Source organism: Rhipicephalus microplus, chromosome 1, assembly GCF_043290135.1.
Source record: "Rhipicephalus microplus isolate Deutch F79 chromosome 1, USDA_Rmic, whole genome shotgun sequence".
NCBI lineage: Eukaryota > Metazoa > Arthropoda > Arachnida > Ixodida > Ixodidae > Rhipicephalus > Rhipicephalus microplus.
In genome coordinates, this window is record NC_134700.1 from 190224030 (window position 1) to 190247688 (window position 23659).

General features: G+C 45.4%; 1 protein-coding gene across 1 annotated transcript; it reads left to right on the forward strand.

Moving 5' to 3' along the window:
• The first annotated feature begins 6638 nt into the window (after positions 1-6638).
• LOC119184680 (endothelin-converting enzyme-like 1) lies at positions 6639-23336 on the forward strand. The gene is made up of 7 exons (XM_075867995.1): positions 6639-6821; positions 7581-7883; positions 8341-8495; positions 9387-10440; positions 16901-17332; positions 22332-22514; positions 23148-23336. The coding sequence occupies exons 1-7, from the start codon at positions 6639-6641 to the stop codon at positions 23334-23336; spliced, it is 2499 nt and encodes an 832-aa protein (XP_075724110.1).
• The last annotated feature ends 323 nt before the right edge of the window (positions 23337-23659 follow it).

The window sequence follows — 23659 nt, forward strand, 5'->3', positions numbered from 1 at the left end:
CAACAAAAAAAGCGGGTGCGTGCCTAAGGTATTTGTTTTTTTATTAACCATTCTTGATGAACCCTGCAAGAACCGCACGCGGTTTCAGTTTTCGACATTCACCGGCCCTAACCACTGTTGTGAGCATTCATCCAACCAATGGAAGGAGACATAACGCGGACAAAAAATACTGTTTTAAGAAAAGTTGGCAGATCCCACATACTTCGAGAATCGATGACATGTGAAGCACGACTGAGAAAGGTTGACATGTCACTTTAAAATCAGAAGAACGTTACGAGATGGAAGTAAATGATATGATATGTGGGGTTTAACGTCCCAAAACCACCATTTGATTATGAGAGACGCCGTAGTGGAGGGCTGCGGAAATTTTGACCACCTGGGGTTCTTTAACGTGCACCCAAATGTGGAAGTAAATGATGCCGTATATGGCTTTCGTCATGATTATCATGTTAGGATGTCTCGTTTACCTTCATCATCTATTCACGTCACGTGATACCAAATTTAGTGTATGTGAAGCTAGCTAAATGGCCGCGAGCCCGCTACGAGCGTGGTAGGTTGTCAAGTTCTTACATGACGTGCGTGTCAGGATTGTCATGTTTGCACCAGTCATATATTTTGTCATCCATTGACGTCACGTAAAACCAAATTTGGTATACGTCAAGCTAGCAAAACGGCCACGAACGCATCATGAAGGTCCCAATATACCCCAACGTAGCGTAGACACTCGCGCGCGCTGGGCATAGCGATGCTACGTTAGCAAAAGGCGAACACTCTAGTCTGACTCCAAGCGCAACAAGCGCGACCAGCGTCCATCGGTCGCGCCGATGCGTGACCCAGACAGTACTGCGCCTTCCTCTTTTCGTGACGAATGGACGCTGTACGTGCTGAAACGCGTATTCGTCAAAGCAATGCAGTGCGGCGCGCGCCTGCGAGTATATGGCAGGACTGGCGCCTGGCGTGACACGTCGCAATTAATGCTGGCGAGCACGCTCATCGCGTCACGTCTAAATGTATTGGCGCCTTCACTGTGGCATGTAGCCATGTTCTCACATGACACGCACATCAAGAGAATCATGTTTGCACCAGTCACATACACTCGTCATCTATTGACGTCACGTAATACCGAATTCAGCATATATAAAGCTAGCGAAATGGTCGCGAGCGCATCATGAGTGGGCATGTAGTCATGTTGTTACATGCCACGCATGTCGTGATTATCATGTTTGAATGTTTCATTTACCTATGTCCTCCATTCGCGTCACGTAATACCGAGTTTGGTACATGTAAAGCTAGCGGCACGGCTGCGAGTGCATCACGAGCGTAGCATGTAGTGATCTTACATGACACGCATTGCATGTACATCATGTTTGCACAGGAATCATACCTTCGTCATCCATTCACGTTCCGTAATACCGAATTTGGTGTAAGTGAAGCTAGCGAAACGACCGCCAGCTTATTATGAGCGGTTGCATGTAGTCGTGTTGTTACATGACTAGCACCTCATGATTATCATGTTTGCACCAGTCACATACCTTCGTCATCCATTCACGTACTGTAATACCAAATTTGGTAAATGTGACGCTAGCGAAACGGCCGCGAGCGCATCATGAACGTGGCATGTAGTCATGTTGTTACATGACACGCATGTCGTGATTTTCATGTAGGGTCTGTCGCTTGTGTTCGCCATGCAATCATGCCATACCATACCGGTTTTGTAATAAGCCATGTGAACGAAACCACCGCAAGAGCTGCAGGACCTTGAAATTTAAATCATGACATTCGTGACATACATGTCATGATTATCATGTTATGACTACTCAAATATGTCCTTCATACAGTCATGTTATGCCACACCAACTTTGGTATTGATACAATTACTGAAACGGCCAGGAAAGCTAAAAGTCGTAGGCGGATAGATAGATAGATAGATAGATAGATAGATAGATAGATAGATAGATAGATAGATAGATAGATAGATAGATAGATAGATAGATAGATAGATAGATAGATAGATAGATAGATAGATAGATAGATAGATAGATAGATAGATAGATAGATAGATAGATAGATAGATAGATAGATAGATAGATAGATAGATAGATAGATAGATAGATAGATAGATAGATAGATAGATAGATAGATAGATAGATAGATAGATAGATAGATAGATAGATAGATAGATAGATAGATAGATAGATAGATAGATAGATAGATAGATAGATAGATAGATAGATAGATAGATAGATAGATAGATAGATAGATAGATAGATAGATAGATAGATAGATAAGTCGCCGAAGCTCGCTAAGAAGTGCTTCGGATTTAAAATTTCCAAGCGGGCTTGTCTTTTCTCGTCAGTGTTGTTTCTTGAGCCGTTTAAGTTGATTCATAGGACCCATATGCGTGTGCAGGGCTCCTCTTCATGGATCGGAAGGTTCAGCGAACCGCCCTCCATCCCCCAATAATATGAATGTATGGGGCTGACTTTACCACCCCCCCCCCCCCCGCCCATCTTAAGCAACAAGGAGGAGGGGGGCGCCGACCACCCCTCCTGTACCACTCTCCCCCGTGCGCATGCAAATGACAGGGTCGCCTCTAAACAGAGCGGATCTTCGAGCTCTTGAATGGCATTATGTTTCACTACACTGCCAAAGTGGAACACGGAAGCTGCGGAGAAAGAACCGCGTGCTTGTCACTCATGCGTCAAGTGTCTCGACAATACCAACTACAGTCATTCAATAAACTCATTCAATTAATAAGAAGTGTTGAAGTTTTACGTCCTATAACCGTGATATCATTATGACGCCCCGATGGAGTCGCAAATCGGCTCTTAAGAAATTCGGGCGGTGAAGCCTTCCAGCCTATTGTCCGAAATAAACGGAGTATGGTAAGAAGCCGTCGTACCGGAGAGTTGAGAGAAGGTCAGAGTGGTCCTAGTCACCACGCAAGGTAAAATCACCCAGCTTGCATAACCTCCAACCTATAACCCTTATTTGTTGCATTGGGAAAGCATTGTAACATGCTCAACATGGCCGGATATCGAGACTTACCGAGAGGAACGAGCTTTTCGCATACTACATGGTGGGTTTCCGGTACTCGCCTTCCACGCATGATGTGATTCCCCCGATCAAAACACAACCAGTCGACTCTCAAAAAGGTATGTTAATGAGTCTTCGCTCATCACCTATCAAAGACCGACAGAACAACACATAGCTATATTCTTTTCTTAAGATAATGACTTCGGACTTAGAAATTATTTTTATTTGTTGAATCATTCCTCGATAGCAGGACGGTAATGATAAAGTTTGTTCGATTTATGTCGGAGCCTTTCATACTCCGAAGAAGAGCTACTCAACGCGGGACGATTATCTCATCCCTGCTCTTCAACATTGCAATTCGTCAGTTGTCGTAAAGCATTGCAGCAAATCCTTATGTATGTCACGGATTATATGCCGACAAAGTTACAATCTGCTGTTCCTTAATATCGAGGGTGACTTTTCAAACGTCCTTTAAAGGAAGCTTTAGACGTTACGCTTTCTTAGAGAGTATGCGATTGGCCCACTCACCGGATAAGTCAGAAGTTCTGCTGTACAGGCAGGCTAGACGGGATTCTGGGAGACTCCTCCCCCCTCGTTCTGGTACCCATTAGCGTACATGCTAGTGACAGGTGTGCAATCGCTAGAGTAAAGTATATAAAAACTCTAAGGCTTTTACGGGACTCAAATGGCTCCAATGCTAACACCATATCCCATTACCACCACGAAAATACGGAACATTCTGAGATTACTTATGAGAGCGGAGACACAATGCGACCCAGTCGACGATATACCACTCAAGTCTCCTCAAGCTTTCTCTATGAGCCTTGTCACTATCGTAGCCAGCGCTTTCAACTGCGTGAAACCAGGGACATGAATTAGACACACTATGCGCACAAAAAAGTCAAAAAGGTACTCGCAGTCTTCATCACCGCTAGCACAGGTACACTCATGAACTTTGGACAACACTACGTCACTCTGGTGCTAATTGAAGTACAAAAGTCAGCACAAACATCATTAGACTCAGTTCCAGTGGTCATTTACAGCCATAGAGTAACTTTGCAATAACAAGAATGTTGTTTATTACCTTTGCGCTATTTAACAATTTTATAGCCGTCACGCAGTAACACAAAATTTTTCAAACAACAACAAACTAGTGTGGCATGCATTGTCAGCGTGCTGCCATGGTAGAGAGGAAGAAGTCCACAGGCTTGCGTGAGGGCTAGGAGGCTCACTGTAGCTTCGTGATAAAATTCTACGTGATGCTAACTTTAAGTAGGAGTTCTTATTGCAAAATCTTGTCACTAATTATTTCATGTTTCCTCGACAAGAAGTTAGTTGGTACGTTGAATCCTCTCTCCATGGGCGCGCTTGAAGGAATGGTGGTATTAGACAGTTAAAAACACCACACGCAACAGCTAATAGTTACGCATTGTTTTGATGCAGGTTTCCATGTCTTCTATGAAGTACTGCGCTTCAAAACAATGCGTAACTATTAGCTGTTGCGTGTGGTGTTTTTAACTGTCTAATACCACCATTCCTTCAAGCGCGCCCATGGAGAGAGGATTCAACGTACGCATTGTTTTGATGCAGGTTTCCATGTCCTCTATGAAGTACTGCGCTTTACATACATTTAATAAAAAAAAGTACTGCGCTTCTCTGCTGCTGGAACTCGGGTGATGTGTTCCAGGTAAGGCTAAGGAAAAGGTAAAAAAAAAAAAATCAGGAACTTTAGAGATTCTCTGTCTGACAGGACAGGTTCCTTCCTATAGAGTGGTTGCATCTTTTTCAGGACCAGAGCTGCCGTAGAAGGCTGATTGATTTGTGGGGTTTAACGTCCCAAAACCACCATATGATTATGAGAGACGCCGTAGTGGAGGGCTCCGGAAATTTCGACCACCTGGGGTTCTTTAATGTGCGCCCAAATCTGAGCACACGGGCCTACAACATTCCCGCCTCCATCGGAAATGCAGCCGCCGCAGCCAGGAATCGAACCCGCGACCTGCGGGTCAGCAGCCGAGTACCTTAGCCACTAGACCACCGCGGCGGGGCTGCCTTAGAAGGCTAGTTAGAACATAATTTTATAAATGAAAGGTAATTCATTGGCACTAATCAACTCGAAGAAAGAGTAATTGAATAACATGTAGCGTTACAGTTTCAAAAATATAATGTAATATATTGGTGAATAACATGAAAGTGTAGTTATCAATCACTTGTAACCCCTTTATCGTCATTGGTAACTTAAATTGTTACTTTTTGTAGCACATTTGCCAGTTGGTCTCTCATAGCATGTATGAGCCATGCTTTTATAGGCCAACAACATCTACAACCACCACACCGGGAAGCAGCTGCCGCAAAAGGCACGCGCGACAGAAAAAGACGTTTCATCGCTGGGGTCACCCACAGTGACCTGGGACACAAGTCTCTGTGGGTTAACATTAAATGGAACGGCCGATGCCTCAGCCCTCGCATCGCTAGATGCATCGACACGGTAATCTAGAGGCTAAGGTACTCGGCTGCTGACCTGCAGGTCGCGTGTTTGAATCCCGGCTGAGGCGGCTGCATTTCTGATGGAGGCGGAAATGTTGTAGGCCCGTGTACTCGGATTTGGGTGCCCGTTAAAGAACCCCAGGTGGTCAAAATTTCCGGAGCCTTCTACTATGGCGTCTCTCATAATCATATGGGGGTTTGGGACGTTAAACCCCCCATATCAATAAATCGTCAATCAATCGCATCGCGAGATCTCCCAATATTTCTGTTTCTCCCGATAGTAGAATATTTCACCGTAATCAGGTATGGCAGATTAGCTATTCCCGCAGATAGGATGGAATCCATAACGATGTGGACGGAATATAAGCACCTAAAATTTCCATGGAAGTTGCAGTGGAGCCAAAGGCTTGACCATCAGTAGTGACGATCACCAGATTTCGATGCCATGTCCCCCCATTAAACTTTTACTTGCTGGTTTCACGATATCACCCCTCTGCCAATTCTGCCGAGAATGGGCAAATATAGCACATTATTTTTTGTCAAGTTTAAGATATTCTCGTATTATAACTCGACTTCTCATTACTCCTCTTTCAAAAATAGGCTTAACCTTATCCGTGGAAAATGTTTCAAGCTTCAGTACCTCAGGATTGGGATACGGCCACAGGGTTGTCTTTGATGTCACGTGTAATTTCATTATATCTACTCAAGGAGTACCAGTTTAATCTGATATTTTAAATGCGTCATTTAAACAAGCTAAAACCTAACTAGAGTTCTCGAAATTGCTCCTATCGGGTTAATACGCAATATAAGCTTTAAAACCTAATACTTCTACTTTAAAATTCAGTGTATTACGTATTATTCACATTTATTTCTTTATGTTTTCAATAACCTTGTATTCATAAAATATTATTTAAAAGTCTCAACGTAGCATTTGGCCAACCCCCCAAAGTGGGTACGTGCCATATATTGAAGAAGAAAAAGAAACAAACGGGTCACCCACCTACTTTATCGGCTCTCCTTTTTTCTTGCTAAGAACGTACTTGCCCGTTATGTCGTCATCGGTGAGATCAACGCATGACGATGGATCATCGAAAGCCGAGTCAACCGCAGTGGCGATGACACGCTCAGTGACGGATGGCGCCCTGGCCAACTCCAAGCCTGTGACGCCGGACAAAGCGACCACTCCCGTGCGACGCAAGACTCGACAGCGCTACCTCGGGAAGACCAAAGCTGACAGCGAAACGCCAGCTTCTGTGACTATTAGTTCATCTAAATCATCGACGACTCAAAGCACCCAAGTCAGTTCTTCGAATTCCCGTTTTCTTACACAGCCACCCGTATCGTAGTAATAGGTGCCACGCCAGATAGAATTTGAAGGGAGGATGGAGACTTGAAGGAAGTGCCGTTTCGACGTGATGATTTCTCGTCGGCACAGTATCTTTCTCAGGACCCACTCGCCAAAGCTTCCCGCCATACGGGAAGCCTTCGTTTGAAAACGTGGGCTCCAGTTATATACCCTTTTCAGTAATTTGTTACTTCTGTAATCTCGTCAATACACAAATAAACCGCGTAACACTTGATGACATGTTAAGCATGATGTCGGTGCTACGTGTACTTATACATAAATAGATTCCTTTCACATGAATTTTCTGAAATAGTCGAGAAAGCTTTCGCACTGAGAACCACGTAAGGTGCCTCAAAAGTGGGTTGAAATTTTCACCTAATCATTTGATACGGAGCTTGCTTTTAAGACCTCTTTGTCTTTCTTGATCATGGCTGTTACTTTCATACAGAATGGTTTACAGTTAAAAAAAAAAACTCTGGTACCTATCCTAATTTGTGTGCTCCAAGCCTTCGTGCGAAGTTTTCTTATTGATGGTGTGCGCATGAAACTACCATTCGAAATATTTGCGACCAGCGCCGATCTTGCACCGGCGAGCACCCTGAGGCTGCAATTACGGCCAACTTGGTCTTTGTAATAATGGACGAGCTTTATTTTAACGAACGAAAGCACTTTTATGTATACTCCATTTGAAATAAAGCAAACTGTTTCGCAGACAGAGGAGAAGGTGGAGAGTGCAAGGATCCCAGAAGCCAATGTCCCACGTGCTGCAAAGGGAGCTGCCGCAGCCGACTTTCCCGCTAAGCAAGGTGACCTGGAACTTGCCCGCGCCACAGCTCCCCGGGTCACTAAGGCCACGGCTTCAACGCCTCTACCTGGGTCATCCCAACATCCTGCCTCATCTCTAAGCGATGCCGCTGCGCCAACAACCTCTTCCCGCAAGGCCAAGAAGGGCCGGCAATCCTTGAATAACTTGATTGCGCTGCTCAACGTTCATGCTGAGCCACCCAGTCGCAAGGCGAGTTTTCTTCATAAAGATTTCTGACCAATAGTTGCTAATTGAGATTTCGGCTTGTGCAGTTGCTCAAATACAACACAAAAGATGGGAACTGTACATGGCCGCCCGTTCCGTTTCACTGTGCGTCATGTGCGTTTGAGAAGTTACCTGTACACCTTTCGCTTATGAGATTTCTTGAGTGGCAAGAAAACTCTCAATGTCCTTCCTTCAGTGAATAAGGCGATGTATTGTTAATTGTTGCTAAGGGTAGGTGGGTAGGTGGGTGGGTGGGTTTGGGTAGGTGGGTAGGTGTGTAGGTGGGTAGGTGGGTAGGTGGGTAGGGAGGTAAGTAGGTAAGTAGGTAGGTAGGTAGGTAGGTAGGTAGGTAGGTAGGTAAGTAGGTAGGTAGGTAGGTAGGTAGGTACGTACGTACGTACAGCAGCTTTTTGTCTCGTAATAAGTGCATTTATTATTGCAGGAAGAGAACCCCAGCGTTGATATGCGGTGCATTGTGAAAGCGCTTCTGGTACCGCTTGTCATAACGATTGCTGTGGGACTCATCGTCTTTCTGCAAACCCATGGACAAATTAAGCGGGACAGGTTTTGTACCACGAAAGGCTGCGAGGAACATAAGTAAGCGTTCGAACCTTTCTTTAAATAACTGCAATAATATTTCCATCTGGAATTGAGCTCTTGGTTTAGTAGAATACGTTGGTTCCTCGCCCCTCGATTAAGCCACCTCCTTATTCAGCCTGAGCTGCGGGCAACATTGTATGTCTGCTTGAAGAAATGTAATTATATGCTGAAAACCTTGCATTCCCCGGGCCTATTTTTCTTGCTTCAAAACAAAGATTTACATTCGTCTATTGTTTCTCACTACCATTTCTTTAACTGTGCCCACTTAGTGCTCACAGGTCACATTCCATATGTGTGTTGCCAGCACGACATAGCCATCTGAGCAGTTTACTTCTCCCGTGAGGAAACTGAAGAAAGAAAAATTAATGCTGTTAATTTTGGAAAAATACCTCCCAAAAACGTCCCACTTTGTATAGGTGTCAGTATTTGTCAAATCTCAGCATGCAAGCGCAAAGGCGTCAATACATTTGGAATGACTGCCCGATATCAACGCAATTAGGAGATCTATTAGTGCAAAAACTAGCAACCGCCACAACAAAGGACACAGACTTCGATAGGGCTAGTGAGGAAGAGCATACGTTGGCAAAGTAACCGAACTTGCTGTGTTGCGTAGTGAGCGATGCCTGTACCTTGTAGTTTCAGTGTCTATGTTACTTCTTCGCAGTGAGGTGTGCGCAGGCATAACACTTGATCCCTCGTCTATATTATATACACGTGTGCCTGTTATAGTCGGAACGTGGCCATCGCTACAGAACATTCGTCACAGCGTGCGCAACAAACACACCTTACCAACGGGATGAACGACATTTCACACTTGGCGCAGATAGAACCGTCTTCTCCGCAAATAATAAGAATTACTACTGACATCTCTTTTCCTCTCACTTGCAGGAATCGCATTGAGACTCAGCTGGACAAAAGCGTGGATCCTTGTGACGATTTCCGTGCTTACGTCTGTGGAGGCTGGGCATCTCGCAAGGAGTTCCGACTGTCACGCTCCCAGATGAGTGATATGCACTTGGCCTGGCTCTACAAGCTTCCAAAGACACTGGACTCAGGCGTTGCACACTTTCCTATAGGCAGAAAAGTTGACGCGATGTTCAAAAGCTGCGTGACACCGGGTAAGTCGCAAGTGAACGTCATGAAAGAATTTATGAAGGAACGAGGCATGCTCTGGCCAGAAAAACCACCAGAAGATGTTGACCCAGCGATGGTGCTCTTCGACCTTTCTTTCAACTGGAATGTGCAGCTGTGGTTTACCCTGAAGGTCCTGCCAGCCATTCCAGGAAAGGTCAAGCGGCGTATATTTTTCATGCTTAACGACCTCATAGTATTTTGGAAGAATGTGTGGAACATGATCCCACCACAATACAACTATGGACACTACACCACCGTCTTCAAGATGTTCGCGAACGACACGAGCAATGTTCCGGACGCCCAGAGAGGTGCGCTGACAATACAAACGGTGAATTACGTTTTCAACACCTTGGCACCGTCATGTCCTTGTAAAGCCCGGATACCGGCACTGTTCCGCCTCGGTGACATTGACAATATCACTTCTCTTCTCAAGGGAGCACGCTTAAGAGACATGTTCAATGCCGTGTTGCGTATCTCTCCACCCGTCGCATTGGACGAATCGGTGCTCCTAAACGACCTGTCGCTGCTGAAAAACGTCGAGACAATACTCAGGCATTTCAACGACACAGTTCTGTTGCGCCACGTGTCCTATCTATTTGTATACACGTATGCGGCAGTGGCCTATCCCATGGGCTTTATGCTGGTACTCCATGGCAGTGAGGCTCGCGCCAAGCAGGAACTGCCCCGTTTCTGTGCTGGCCAGATCGAGCCAAGTTTCAAGCTTCTTGTAGCTGCCATGGCTTCCATCACGCACTTTTCTGACGAGGAACGGCGCCATGTCGTCGAGCACCTCGATCACATTGTAGAGGTAAGCGCGTAAAAAGCAGCCACGGCACGCGTGAAAGAGATCTGATCGACGAGTAATTGTATTTGAATTTTTATAGCTAACATTCTAACATGTGTAAAAAAAATGATGCTTTTCGCGCACTGTAACAGTGAAAGGCTAACGTCTGCTGCACACATCCTAATTCGTTAAAATGTAACTTTAACTTTTGGGTACCAGACTTCTTACAAGCCATATCGAGCCGTAGTGTTATAAAGAGGTATTAACTTATCCTCGCGTTCTGAGTGGATTCTAATGTAGCTCTTCCCTACGTTTATCTGCCATTCACTTCGTCCGAAAGCCTATGGACGGCCTGCCTTTAACTTGGTAACGATGCGTAATGACGTCATCATGGGACGTCACAGGAGGACATACATACTTTTTATGTAGATTTATAGCAAGACCTAGGTCGCCTGGTCATTAGTGCCGCATCCTTCTCTAGCCGTGTTTCGTTTAAGGGGCTGCTCAACGAAACATCAGAGGGTGTTGCCCCGAAGCGAACTAAAACTGCTCCGACTTTAAAGAACAGACTGGTTTCTTCTTTGCTTTTACTATCCTTCCTGCAAACGCTATGTTATGCTTTTCACTTATTCATACAATGCGTGGGCAGGACTTGCGTTCAGATTATCAGGGTTTCGCGCTTTTCTGCTACACATTGTTACGTGCGCTTGTGCAGTTGAAAAAGGATAAAACAAAGTGAAACTGTTTGATCGCGCACAATATTCATGCGAAGCAGTGCAGAACGGGCTTGCGACAGCATGGGAGGGTAGGGTGCGACAAGAATTATGTAATTTGTATATATATATATATATATATATATATATATATATATATATATATATATATATATATATATATATATATATATATATATATATATATATATATATATATATATATATATATATATATATATATATATATATATATATATATATATATATATATATATATATATATATACATACGTACTAAAAGGGCTTAGTCCCGTATGCCTTCACATGAATAGACAGCGACTGTCACGAATTCCGAAGAAAGAAGCGTGCTAGCTTTTTTTTAGAAGCTGCTTACGGGTAGTTTAAAATAAAAACATGTGAGACCTTTTGCTTCATTCTAGCACTGATAGTCTAGAAAATACAAATCTTGCATCACCGTCTCATGCCGGAACTTTTATGTAGATTTATAGCATGTGCAAGTTAGCCATTGGAATACCTATTTTACCGAAGGTAGCCTTGATATCTGAAATATGCGAAGACGTGTGTGTGCAACTAGGCGTGGTAGCTGAACGGTGATGGCAACACACCGCGAAGCAAAAGGACGTCTCAAGTATTTCCAACCAATATAACCACAGTTCTCAATATCATGAGAGCACAATATTAACGTTGTTTGCAAAGTACATCTACAGTTCAAAATTTTTATTGCAATAGCAATTGTATGGACACTCTCGGCTGGACTGTGCCGCCGGCGCAGTACTCTGGAAGTACTCTGGAGCATCTACGGACGTCCCCTTTGACAAGTGGCTCCGACTCTTTGAGGTGAGGACTGCGGCCGCAGCATGGACGGAGCGAGACAAGCTGTGCTACTTCTCCGATTACCTTGAAGGTGAGGCTTTCCGATGGTTTCTCACCGAGGTTTTCGACACAGACGCGTCTTGGGAGAGCTTATGTGAACGCATGAAGGGACGCTTTACGAGCGGCGTCGCGGATCCTTTTCGCCAATTCATTCATTGCCGGTTGCGAACAGGCCAGAGCTTGCAGGAATACTATAATGAAAAAATGTCTCTCGGACGCCTCGCCGACTTAAAAGACACGCACCTTATATCAGGGCTCATCGACGGCCTTCCTGCGCATATGGAGATGGCGCTTGCTGGGCTTACCTCGTCTACACCAGAGGCATGGCTTACAGCTGCACTTCGTGTAGAGTCAACCATGCAGAGAATGAAGTTACATCGATTTCCACCAGCTCGGAATACACAGATTAACGTAACAAGTGACAGAACTAGTCAGCGTCCACGTAATTCCCCGGTACGAACACCCGTGCGTGAGTGCAAACACTGCGCGATGGATGGCTTACCCCGACAGATGCACTGGCATAATGAATGCCCACGACGCGCAAGCGTTTCCGCCCTCTCCACCAACCAGGGAAACGAGGAGGGCGACCCAGAGTTCATGTAATTCAGTTTGATGCCCTCATTAACGGGTACCCTGTCAGCGCTACACTTGATACCGGAGCTACAATTACCTGTATCAACGAAGCAGTGTTGAAGGCACTTCACCTGCAAATAATGAGGAATTCATGCATCTCAGTTCAACAAGTCACATCATCTACCAAAACTTTGGGTCGCGTTAATCTAAAGGTACAGATAGGAAAAGTGACAAGAGAAATTCAGGCTCATGTTCTACAAGGCATGAAGAGCAACTTACTTCTTGGCTTGGATAGTGCTTGCCTCTTTAACTTGTCGCTGGACCTTGACACTATGACTCTACGCCAAGGGAAAGACATCCTCCATTCTCGTACACAGAACCAAACCACGGTTAACAAGGGCGCGTCTTTGCAAGGTGTTGAAGTTTGTGATGTACTGCATCTAAATAAAACTCAACAGTTGGCATTGAAGCAGCTTATCCACAAGTATGATGACATTTTTTCCAAGTCACAGACAGACATTGGTTGCATCAACGGCGAAATGCATCGCATTCATCTCAACAACAATGTTCCCATTCGTAGAGCTCCCTATCGATGCTCCGAAACTGACAGCGTTGAAATGGACAGACAGATCAATGAGCTTCTCAAGCAAGGTGTCATACGACTATCTACCTCCCCATACGCTGCGCCAGCACTTATGGCAGAGAAAAAAGGGGAAGGACGCACGCGCTTCTGCATCGACTACCGCAAGCTGAACGAATTGACGGTGCCTGATTATCAGCCCATCCCTCGCATCGATGACGTTCTCGATTCTCTGGGGAAATCTACGTACTTTTCGACATTAGACATAACGTCAGGTTACTGGCACGTGAAGATTCACCCTGATGACATTCCGAAAACGGCGTTTGTCACACGTACCGGTCACTACGAGTGGCTCGTCATGCATTTTGGCCTTCGGAATGCTCCGGCCACCTTCGAACGGGCTGTCAAATTCGTATTAGCAAAACACCGTTTGCAGAACGTCACGAATTACTTCGATGACATTGTTGTCTACTCTGACACGTTTCCAGACCATCTGAGGCATCTGGAGGGCGTTTTGAAAGCTTTCAAAAGCGAAGGCGTCAAGCTGAAATTAAAGAAATGTCAATTCGCTCGAACCTCCATTGAGTACCTGGGACACAAGGTTTCGCATGGCACCGTCACTCCAAAGCAAAGCAACGTGGACGCAATCTTACGGTTTCCGACACCATCACGCCCTAAAGAGTTGCAGCGTTTTCTCGGCACTGTCAATGTTTACCGGCGATGCATCGACCACTTCAGTCAAATCGCTCACCCACTGACGCGCCTGCTCAGCAAAGACGCCACCTGGAACTGGGATGCGGAGTGTGAACTGGCTTTCACTCAGCTCAAGAAATGCGTGACGGAAGAGCCGATCCTTAACATCTACGATGCCACTAAGCCTTGTGTGCTATACTGCGATGCATCCAACAGAGGTATCGGCGCCGTCTTGAAGCAGGCTGATGATGAAGGTAGAGAGCACGCAATCGCATACCATTCACGGAAGTTACTAAAACACGAAATTAATTACGCCATCACAGAACTCGAATGTTTGGCAATTATTGACGCCATCGATAAATGGCACTGCTATCTACACGGGAAACCTTTCACTGTGATCACAGATCACGCAGCGTTGCAGTGGCTTAAAAGCATCAAGAATCCCCGAGGTCGACTTTTCCGGTGGTCCTTGAAACTCTCCATGTACGACGTGAACATCAAACACCAAAAGGGCATCGACAACATTGAAGCTGATGCACTATCCCGAAGCCCGGTAGTTCAACTCCTATCTGCTGAGCAACTGCGAGAGCATGACAACGACAAACCACCCGGAAAGCATACCATTGAGAACGGACTGAGTATAGTGACACGCAGGGGAATACGAAAAGTCTATGTGCCTTTTGCCCTCCGGTCTTATCTTCTCCAAAAAGCTCACGACGCTTTCGGTCATGTCGGGGTAAAGAAGACGCTGCGGCTTCTCTCTCCACAGTACTATTGGCCCGACATCATCACCGACGTGAGCGAGTACATACGCCACTGCGATACCTGCCAGCGCTGCAAGAAACCGAAGAACAAACGGTTTGGTTCCTTGGAGTCTTTGCCACCAGCGGAACAACCGTTTGATCTTCTGGCCATGGACACTATCGGAGGTTTTGGCAACTACGGCTCATCCAAAAGATTCATTCACTTAGCCGTTGATCATGCCACCCGCTATGTCTGGGCTTTCGCACACAAGAATGAGACTTGCGACGCGTACATCTCTTGCCTGAAGAGTATCTTCGCTGCTGGAAAGCCGCGGAAGTTCCTTTCCGACCGCGGCACAGGATTCACTGCCGGCAAATTTAAGCAGTTCCTCAAGCACAACAATATTCATCAGCTTTTAACAAGCTCACAACGCCCGCAGTGTAATGGCCTAAACGAGCGCACTAATCAGACGATCGTTACTCGCCTCCGATGCAAGATCAACGATGAATCCCGAAAACCGTGGCCGCGTCTCCTCTCGGACGTTGTCGACGAGTACAATAGAACGCCTCACGAAGTCACAGGCTACCCACCCTGCTTTCTTATGTATGGCACACCATCGTATCCCTATCTTCTTCCAGGCGTTACCGAAAATCTGCAGGAAGCTCGTACAAACGCAGTCCGCAATTCAGTAGCATATCACGAGAAAAACAAGATCATATATGACAAGAAGTTCCTTCCATTAGAGCTTCAAGTGGGAGACTTTGTTCTATATGAAACACCCTGGCACCCGAACCACGGCAAACTCAGCGCAATAATGGAAGGACCCTATAAGATCATACGCAAGATTTCGGCAGTTAACTACGAGATCGACCGCAGCGTGGCTCCACTCGGTCGCCAGACTGACATCGTTCATGTCGGGAGACTTAAACGATATCATCAGCTTCTGCACCTACGTCTCTCTCGGGGGAGGGGGGAAGCGTGTGATGAACCACACGAGAACGGTGTGGTGGAATGGTAGAGAAGGAGGAAGACGAAGACAAATAAATGGTTCATCGTACAGCCATCACGCCTCCTGCGTCACATATATATATATATATATATATATATATATATATATATATATATATATATATATATATATATATATATATATATATATATATATATATATATATATATATATATATATATATATATATATATATATATAATGTAGCGAAGCCTCCGAACTCTGAAATGGGTCGAACTCTTGAGTACCTTCTAGTGGGGCTAACCACCAAGAAGGACGCCGCTCGCGCTGAGAGCCGGTGCTTCGGAGGCTTCGCTACAATATATATATAGCGCGAGCGGCGTCCTTCTTGGTGGTTAGCCCCACTAGAAGGTACTCAAGAGTTCGACCCATTTCAGAGTTCGGAGGCTTCGCTACATTATATATATATATATATATATATATATATATATATATATATATATATATATATATATATATATATATATATATATATATATATATATATATATATATATATATATATATATATATATATATATATATATATATGAAAACGCAAGAAAGAATACAATCCAGAAAAATACTCCGGCGCGTAGAATCACACGTGGAGCCTCCGCGTCGTGAATGCGAGGCGTTAACTACTGAGGCACCAAGGGGTAACTCCTTCAACTTTTAAACGGCAGGCTATTTATATTTGCCACTTACCACTGTTGGCGGGCATCTCGGAAGAGGTGGGGGGGGGGGGGGACTATTGTTCTTTCAGCATTATCAGCAAGATGGCGCAATGAGCGCACGGCGGCTCTTATTTCTTACGCCTTCTTTAGCCCACGGAGGGAAGGGAGTGGACGGGGTGATGCGTGGACTATCTCTCGCGCACCCTTATCGCACGGTGGGGGGGATAATACGTCTTGGCTGGCGTTAGACTTGAACTGGAGCGATTCTGTTGTAGTTACTGGGTGCACAAAGGTCGCTGCAATCATTGCATAGCCTCCATTTGCGAAAAGGGCACGCTTTTCAGACACAGCAAAGTAACAACTGAGACGCTTATTCGCGTTCATTTGTACCTGTGAGTACGTTTCGTACGTCATTTGTGCATGAGAAACGCGGGGCACGTTTCCATCTGCTTGCCATTCTGCGCGTGATCTTTCAATTTATTGCTATCGCGTCCATTACTTTGCCTTTGTGGCAAAGCTGTGACTTTTTTGATAATATCCATACAAAGGCACGACCGATATACATATCGAATTGTGGCGCAATGTTTTTCTGTCGCAGGTGGCGTCGAACAAAACGAGGGCCTGTGAGTGGTTGGACGCCAAGATCAAAAATATGGCGGTGGAGAAGCTGAGAAACGTCCGCACAGTCTTGTGGCCTTCGAAGAAGTTTCTGGCTGCGAATGTGCTGGAGGAAGTCTACAAAAGCTTTCCCGACCACGCTTCCTCCTTTACAAAGTTCTGGATCGAGACGCGCCGCAGTCAACGCCAACTGTTCGGATCTGATGCGGCCGCTGAGGAGTTGGTGCTCGGCGACAATGCCAAGTTGCCGTACGTGAACTACGTAGACATGCTCAACCGTCTATCCCTCTCCCTGGGAGCGCTGGCACCACCACTTTACTATGCCGACGGCACCAACGCCATGTTGCATGGTGGCATCCTGTACATGTACGCCTGTGCCCTTTTGGGTGCCGTTGACAACAAAGGAATTATGGTAAGCATGTGACCGTTTCTTAGCGAAACACATTGACAACAGTGAAATCGTAGATCAAGTGATTGGCTTTGTGGGGGACCCTAAGAATATTGATTGATTGATATGTGGGGTTCAACGTCCCAAAACCACCATGTGATTATGATAGACGCCGTAGTGGAGGGCTGCGGAAATATCGGCCTCCTGGGGTTCTTAACGTGCACCCAAATCTGAGCACACAGACCTGCAACATTTCCGCCTCCATTGGAAATGCAGCCACCGCAGCCGGGATTCGATCCCGCAACCTGCGGGTCAGCAGCCGAGTACCTTAGCCACTAGACCACCGCGGCGGGGCGGGGGATTCTGACGGTAAAGTGCGGCGGGGGCAATCGCCCACACAAAGCATGTGTCGGCACCACCACTCCCAACTCTGCAGTGCCTGTCGTCAATCTCTTACGATCGATTGTGACAGCAGTGAAACCACTGTGAGCACAAATGCACTGTATTCATGCTGTCATAGGGTTTTTGTCGTGGTAGTAACTACTAGTAACTATTAGTGACAACCCCCCTCACCTCAAGCGACCGATTTTCCCTCCTCCCCCTACTAAACGTGAGAGGCTCGATCCATTGATTGATTGGCTATGCCACTATACGGAATAATCATCCCATTTTATGCCCAAAGTCTACTGTAGACACAAAGTGCTAGCTATTAGCTTTCGTAAGAGATGTTACAGCACTCTCATAATTCACGTGGTGTATTAACGTATGTTTGGGAGCGTTTATGAAACTTTCCCTTGCCCTTCACAGTCGTGTACTTCAAAACACTGCATAACGCCGAATTAATGAGAGTACAGTAGAAGTTTGGGTGGATGGCCAACCTTTTAACATCGATGTAATGAAAAACTGACAATATTTCTAATGTACTTCTGAGGATTGCTGGCGGATCAGATTAGACACGTATGTCAGATATGACAGACGTACAAAACGTTAACCCGAGTCCCAAATACACAACTACATTGTATGGTCAGCTACTTTTTCGGTATGGTCAGCTATCGTCGGGGCTATTTTTTTCCGTCGCGGTCGCCATGATCAAATGATTATAATATCGTGCCATGTCATCTGCTTCAAGTGCAAAAGAAACTTTGCTAGGGTAGCCGATTATGACGGCTCAACCAGGGAGAAAACGAGCCACCCATCTTCGTGCGAAAGCATGGAGGAAGAAAGCGCTACGAGGGATCATCGCGTTACAATTTTGAAGCATAGTCTAACAATTTAGGTTAGAAATCCACTCTGGTAGCTTGATAGGCATGCAAGCCCTAGTATTGGTAGGCTCACTTTTTTTTAATATCTGCTGACAACACTGCGCTCTTCCAATCCTGCCAAGGAGGCGCAACGCGCTGGTCGGAAAGGGTGGCATCAGGTAGTGATGGCTTGCTAGCGGTATCACGTGAAGATTTCTCTTTTTTTCTCCTTCCACCATGGGCGACAGCTCACGGGGGAGTCCCGGTGGAGGACCGGAGGAGGTAGGGGATTTAGGTATGCATGGCTCCCAGTAGGAGCCTTAAATGGCCGAACATGGTCGCGTGCACACTTTCTCATAGAGATCAGCAGACGGCTCAGATATTTGTATTTAATGTGTGCCTAGAGCACAGTTTGCAATGAATCAATAGAAAACCCGTATATCGATTCGCTCGGTGTCTCCTAAAACCAGTGTTTTGTGTAGTCACGGCAGGGCGGATGCTAATGGAATTACTAGGCTTAACTTGTATACGGGGGCAGTTGGCTCCTATTGCGCTTAATCTTTCCACCTGAGGTGAAATTGGATATTTTTCTACCTTTCGAAGCATCTTGCTTTTCTTCAGTCTTTTCAGTTAAAGCTGCAGGCAATAACCGGTTAAAGGTGACTATTATAAGCGTACTCTCAACTACTGCACTACTTCCTTTTAGTTGACGAGCAGCGCTGGGCAGTATCGAAGATACATGTATCTAAGATAGTATCTCAGATACTTTTTGCGCATCTTGTATTTGTATCGCGATTCGTCTCACAAGACGAGTATCTGTGGCTGTATTTACGTTACATTCGATAATGTATCATGCATCTTAAGATACAAGATACGGCAGTCGCAAGGCTACACTGATCGAAACGATACTCGCTGATCAAACTGCGCTCCTCAAGCTGGTACTGGTGCCACTAAGCCACCTTGATAAAACGAAGAGCAGTGACGTCATTCTACATTTACGTCAGCCTTCATCAGTCAGGGCAGGCGATGAGGTGTGCGCGGCTCTTTGGGGAAGCAGAGCGACAATACGGAGATCGCGCAGTTTCGACAGAAACTAAGTTCGCGTGCTTGTCCACGTGTTTGTTTGTTTGGTTGTTGTTGTTGTTCTTGTTCTTGTTCTTGTTCTTGTTGCTGTTGTTGTTGTTGTTGTTGTTGCTGTTGTTGTTCTTGTTCTTGTTCTTGTTCTTGCTGTTGTTGTTGTTGTCGTTGTTGTTCTTGTTGTTGTCGTTGTTGTTGTTCTTGCTGTTGTTGTTGTTGTTGTTGTTGTCGTTGTTGTTGTTGTTGCTGTTGTTGTTGTTGTTGTTGTTGTTGTTGTTGTTGTTGTTGTTGTTGTTGTTGTTGTTGTTGTTGTTGTTGTTGTTGTTGTTGTTGTTGTTGTTGTTGTTGTTGTTGTTGTTGTTGTTGTTGTTGTTGTTGTTGTTGTTGTTGTTGTTGTAATGGATGTCTCTCCTTTTTAGTTTTGTCAGAGCCTTGACACTTACTCTTAGCCACTTACAAGCGCCGCGCACCACAATGCGTGGCGTGCAATGGCCGCACAAATTCTGATGCCGCCCTCCAAATGCTCAATACAGGATACGTGCCTTATAGTGTAAGGTTTATTTGCCATAGCTATTAAGAGTGCCACCTGTAATATGAATCTGTTATGGCCACGTTTCAATGGAGTGGAAATGCTAAAGGAGCATGCACTGAGATTTTATTGCAGGTTAAAGAACACCAATCGGTCAAAATTTCCGGAGCTCTCCGTCCACTTAATCATCACATTTCAGGACGTAAAAACTGAAGGATTATTATTCAGATTACGCTCAGTACACGTGCTCTTGCTAACTCGCGAACTTACGGATGCACTAGCGAAAACACTGGAATGGGCCATCACTGCTGTATAAATACAAGACGCGTGCTGCCTATGATAAGATTACCGTAGGCCGACGACACTGACATCCCCAGGAATTCTAGACATCACATGTCGCGCCATGTCTTGGCGGCGGCCGGTGATGCAACTGTAACTGAATAGGAAGCGCACGAGAAAAAAAAATCATATCTCATGAAGCAGACACGATATTAAAAACGACTCCCGGTTTATCATACTAGGTACCACTGGAACATTCCAGGTGTAATTTCAATACCATGCCACTAAGTGCCTTCCTTCCCAGACACTCTGAATATTTTTCCACCCAGCCTATGGGAGCGGCCACAATTTTGACACACTCTGGCATCTTTCAACATCAATTGCAAAGCTTAGAAAAGACATTTCAAAAACTACTCCTGGTTTTATATTGGCCGATAAACTATATTTTGATTGATATAATGCGTTATTCTGCAGCTAAGGCCATGTAGCTTCCTGAGTCGTTCTTTATCAACCTTATAGACCCTTTTCATAATTATAAAGCTGGCTTTTCTGCAATGCGCTTCGCATAACGGAAAGGCCAGCTAATACTTAGTAAATAGCGAGTTGCAATTTTCGCTTATGCTCTGACGAGGAAAGTGCGTACATGTGCAATTAGGGCCTCATTTCCACTTGATGAACGGCAGGTACCACCGTTAGTTGGGCGAATATGCAGTGCATGGAAGCGAACTTGCGGAACACGAAAAGTGCTTATTTGTTGTTTCCAAGGCACGCATTTTCATAGGGCTGTTTCAGAACTGCTCGCGGCGCTGGCAATGTTTTTCAATGCATGTGCTCTGTATTGCATTTACTTTCTCACGTACCACTCGTATAAAAAAATCACGAAGTTTTAACTGCAGTTCATGCACCAGATAGATGTACTCTGGCAGCGACAATGATTGTCGCTGTCAGAGTACATCGCGCCTTGCTTGTGCTTTGAATTACTTACTTTTACGGGCACAAGTTAGCTGATTGATTGATTGACATGTGGGGTTTAACGTGCCAAAACCACTACACGATTATGAAAGACGCCGCAGTAGAGGGCTCCGGAAATTTGACCATCTGGGGTTCTTTACCGGGCACCCCAATCTGAGCACACGGGACAACAGCGTTCTCGCCTCCATCGAAAACACAAGTTAGCTAACTAGTTACATTTCTACCAGAGTGACGGTCGCTTTGTTTAGAGTCACCAACACTAGACAATGCAATGGGCGTTAGACGTTCCTGAGGTGCACACGTCTTATCGCTCAAAAAAATTGATGATGATTATATGTGGGGTTGAACTGTCCCAAAACCGCCATGTGATTATGAAAGACGCCGTAGTGCAGGGCTCCAGAAATTTCGACCACCTGGGGTTCTTTAACATGCACCAAATTGGAGCACACGGGCCTACAGCATTTCCGCCTCCATCGAAAGCCCAAAGAAATTGATTGCACGTTATAGCGACTATTTAGATGCTCCACCGCGGTGGTCTAGTGGCTAATTAAGGTACTCAGCTGCTGACCCGCAGGTCGCGGGATCGAATCCCGGCTGCGGCGACTGCATTTCCGATGGAGGCGGAAATGTTGTAGGTCCGTGTGCTCAGATTTGGGTGCACGTAAAGAACCCCAGGTGGCCGAAATTTCCGTAGCCCTCCGCTATGGCGTCTCTCCTAATCATATGGTGGTTTCCGGACGTTAAAACCCACATATCAATCAATCTATCAAACGTGTGATGTGTGAGTGGGCTGTGTATTGTGTTGATTGAGGCGAGTTGATTTGTGCAAATTTTCAACAGTTTCACCAACGCACGCGTTCATGGTGCCGTTATCGCTCTGCATGATTTTGTAATGCGTAGACTATAAGGAAAATATTTTCCGCAGATTAACTCCCAAGGCGAGACCATCACATCACTGGTGAGTGACGACGTGCTGGACACATTCGAGCAGCGCACTCTGGGTTGCCTGCCCGGAAACGAGAGCATCTTTCCAGAGGTTCCCGCTATGGAAGTGGCCTATGCAGCCTTCAAGCTGAACTTCCATGTAAACGACACCCAATTGTCAGAAGTGGGTGGTAATTCGCATGACACCTTTCGCTTCCGGGAATAAACTTTCTTGTACAATCGTACTACGATTGCGATCTCAAGGCAGATGGGATATGACGAATTGATTATTTAGTTACGTCATCACACCAATCTGGGCTGTCTTGCTTAAATGCTTCAGCTGTAATGTATTACAATGTCATTACCTGACATTGGGACGATTTTCAGTAGGCGTAAGCTATATAAGCCGGTATGAAGTATAGCGAGCCGGCGCATATATACAGGGTCCCAACTATCACGCAGTCAAATTATTCTTTACGTATAGGCAGGGTATTATCCGAATAACACCTAGTAGGTGTTGTCCACAATACAATGAATTGTCCAGTGCTAAATTTTTGTTATGAGATAAAATTATTCAGTAATTTGTAATTCAACAAGATCTCACCCAGCTATCAAAATACCAATAAGGCATGTGTACACATCTTAATATCACATCTTACTGTGCCATTTTATACATCGTACGGATAGCTTTCTCATTGAATCTGGAGGATAAATGAAGCCCGTGCCATCTGGGGAAAAAATTGTACAGCATGAAACTGGCCTCGTTTTCCTGTTGCACAAATGTCTCATGTTAACTTCCTGCTGCATTATGTCGCAGGAGTTGACGGAGGAGAAGGTGTTCTTTATCACCGCCTGCCTCTCCAGTTGCTCCACGACTCCAGCCGACAATCTCTACGGCGGAGACTGCAACAAGGCAGTGATGAACTTCGCCCCGTTCGCGAAGGCCTTCGGTTGCCCCGTGGGTTCCAAGATGAACCCAGCGACCAAGTGTTCCTTCTACGACTAAATGCGAGGCACCTCCGTTTAGGACATACGTTACTAGCCACGTCTCTTCACCAATTTCGCCGACTTCCCCGTGGTGTAATGCCTTCCTTATAAGGCGATGGCCAGCGTGTTAAAACGATTTGTTCTCAACCACGTGTACTACTTGCTCTCTTGCATGTTATCTTTTCCAAAACTATTTCTCCTTATTTCTACTCGCGACGTTCGGGAAGAGCACAAAGGGCTCCGTCTTATTGCAACATTGGCATTGAAAACTGACGCCATCATTGTCGGGACGGTGCTAGTGTATGTCACAATTGAAGTTTTTTGCGCTATCTAATAGTAGTG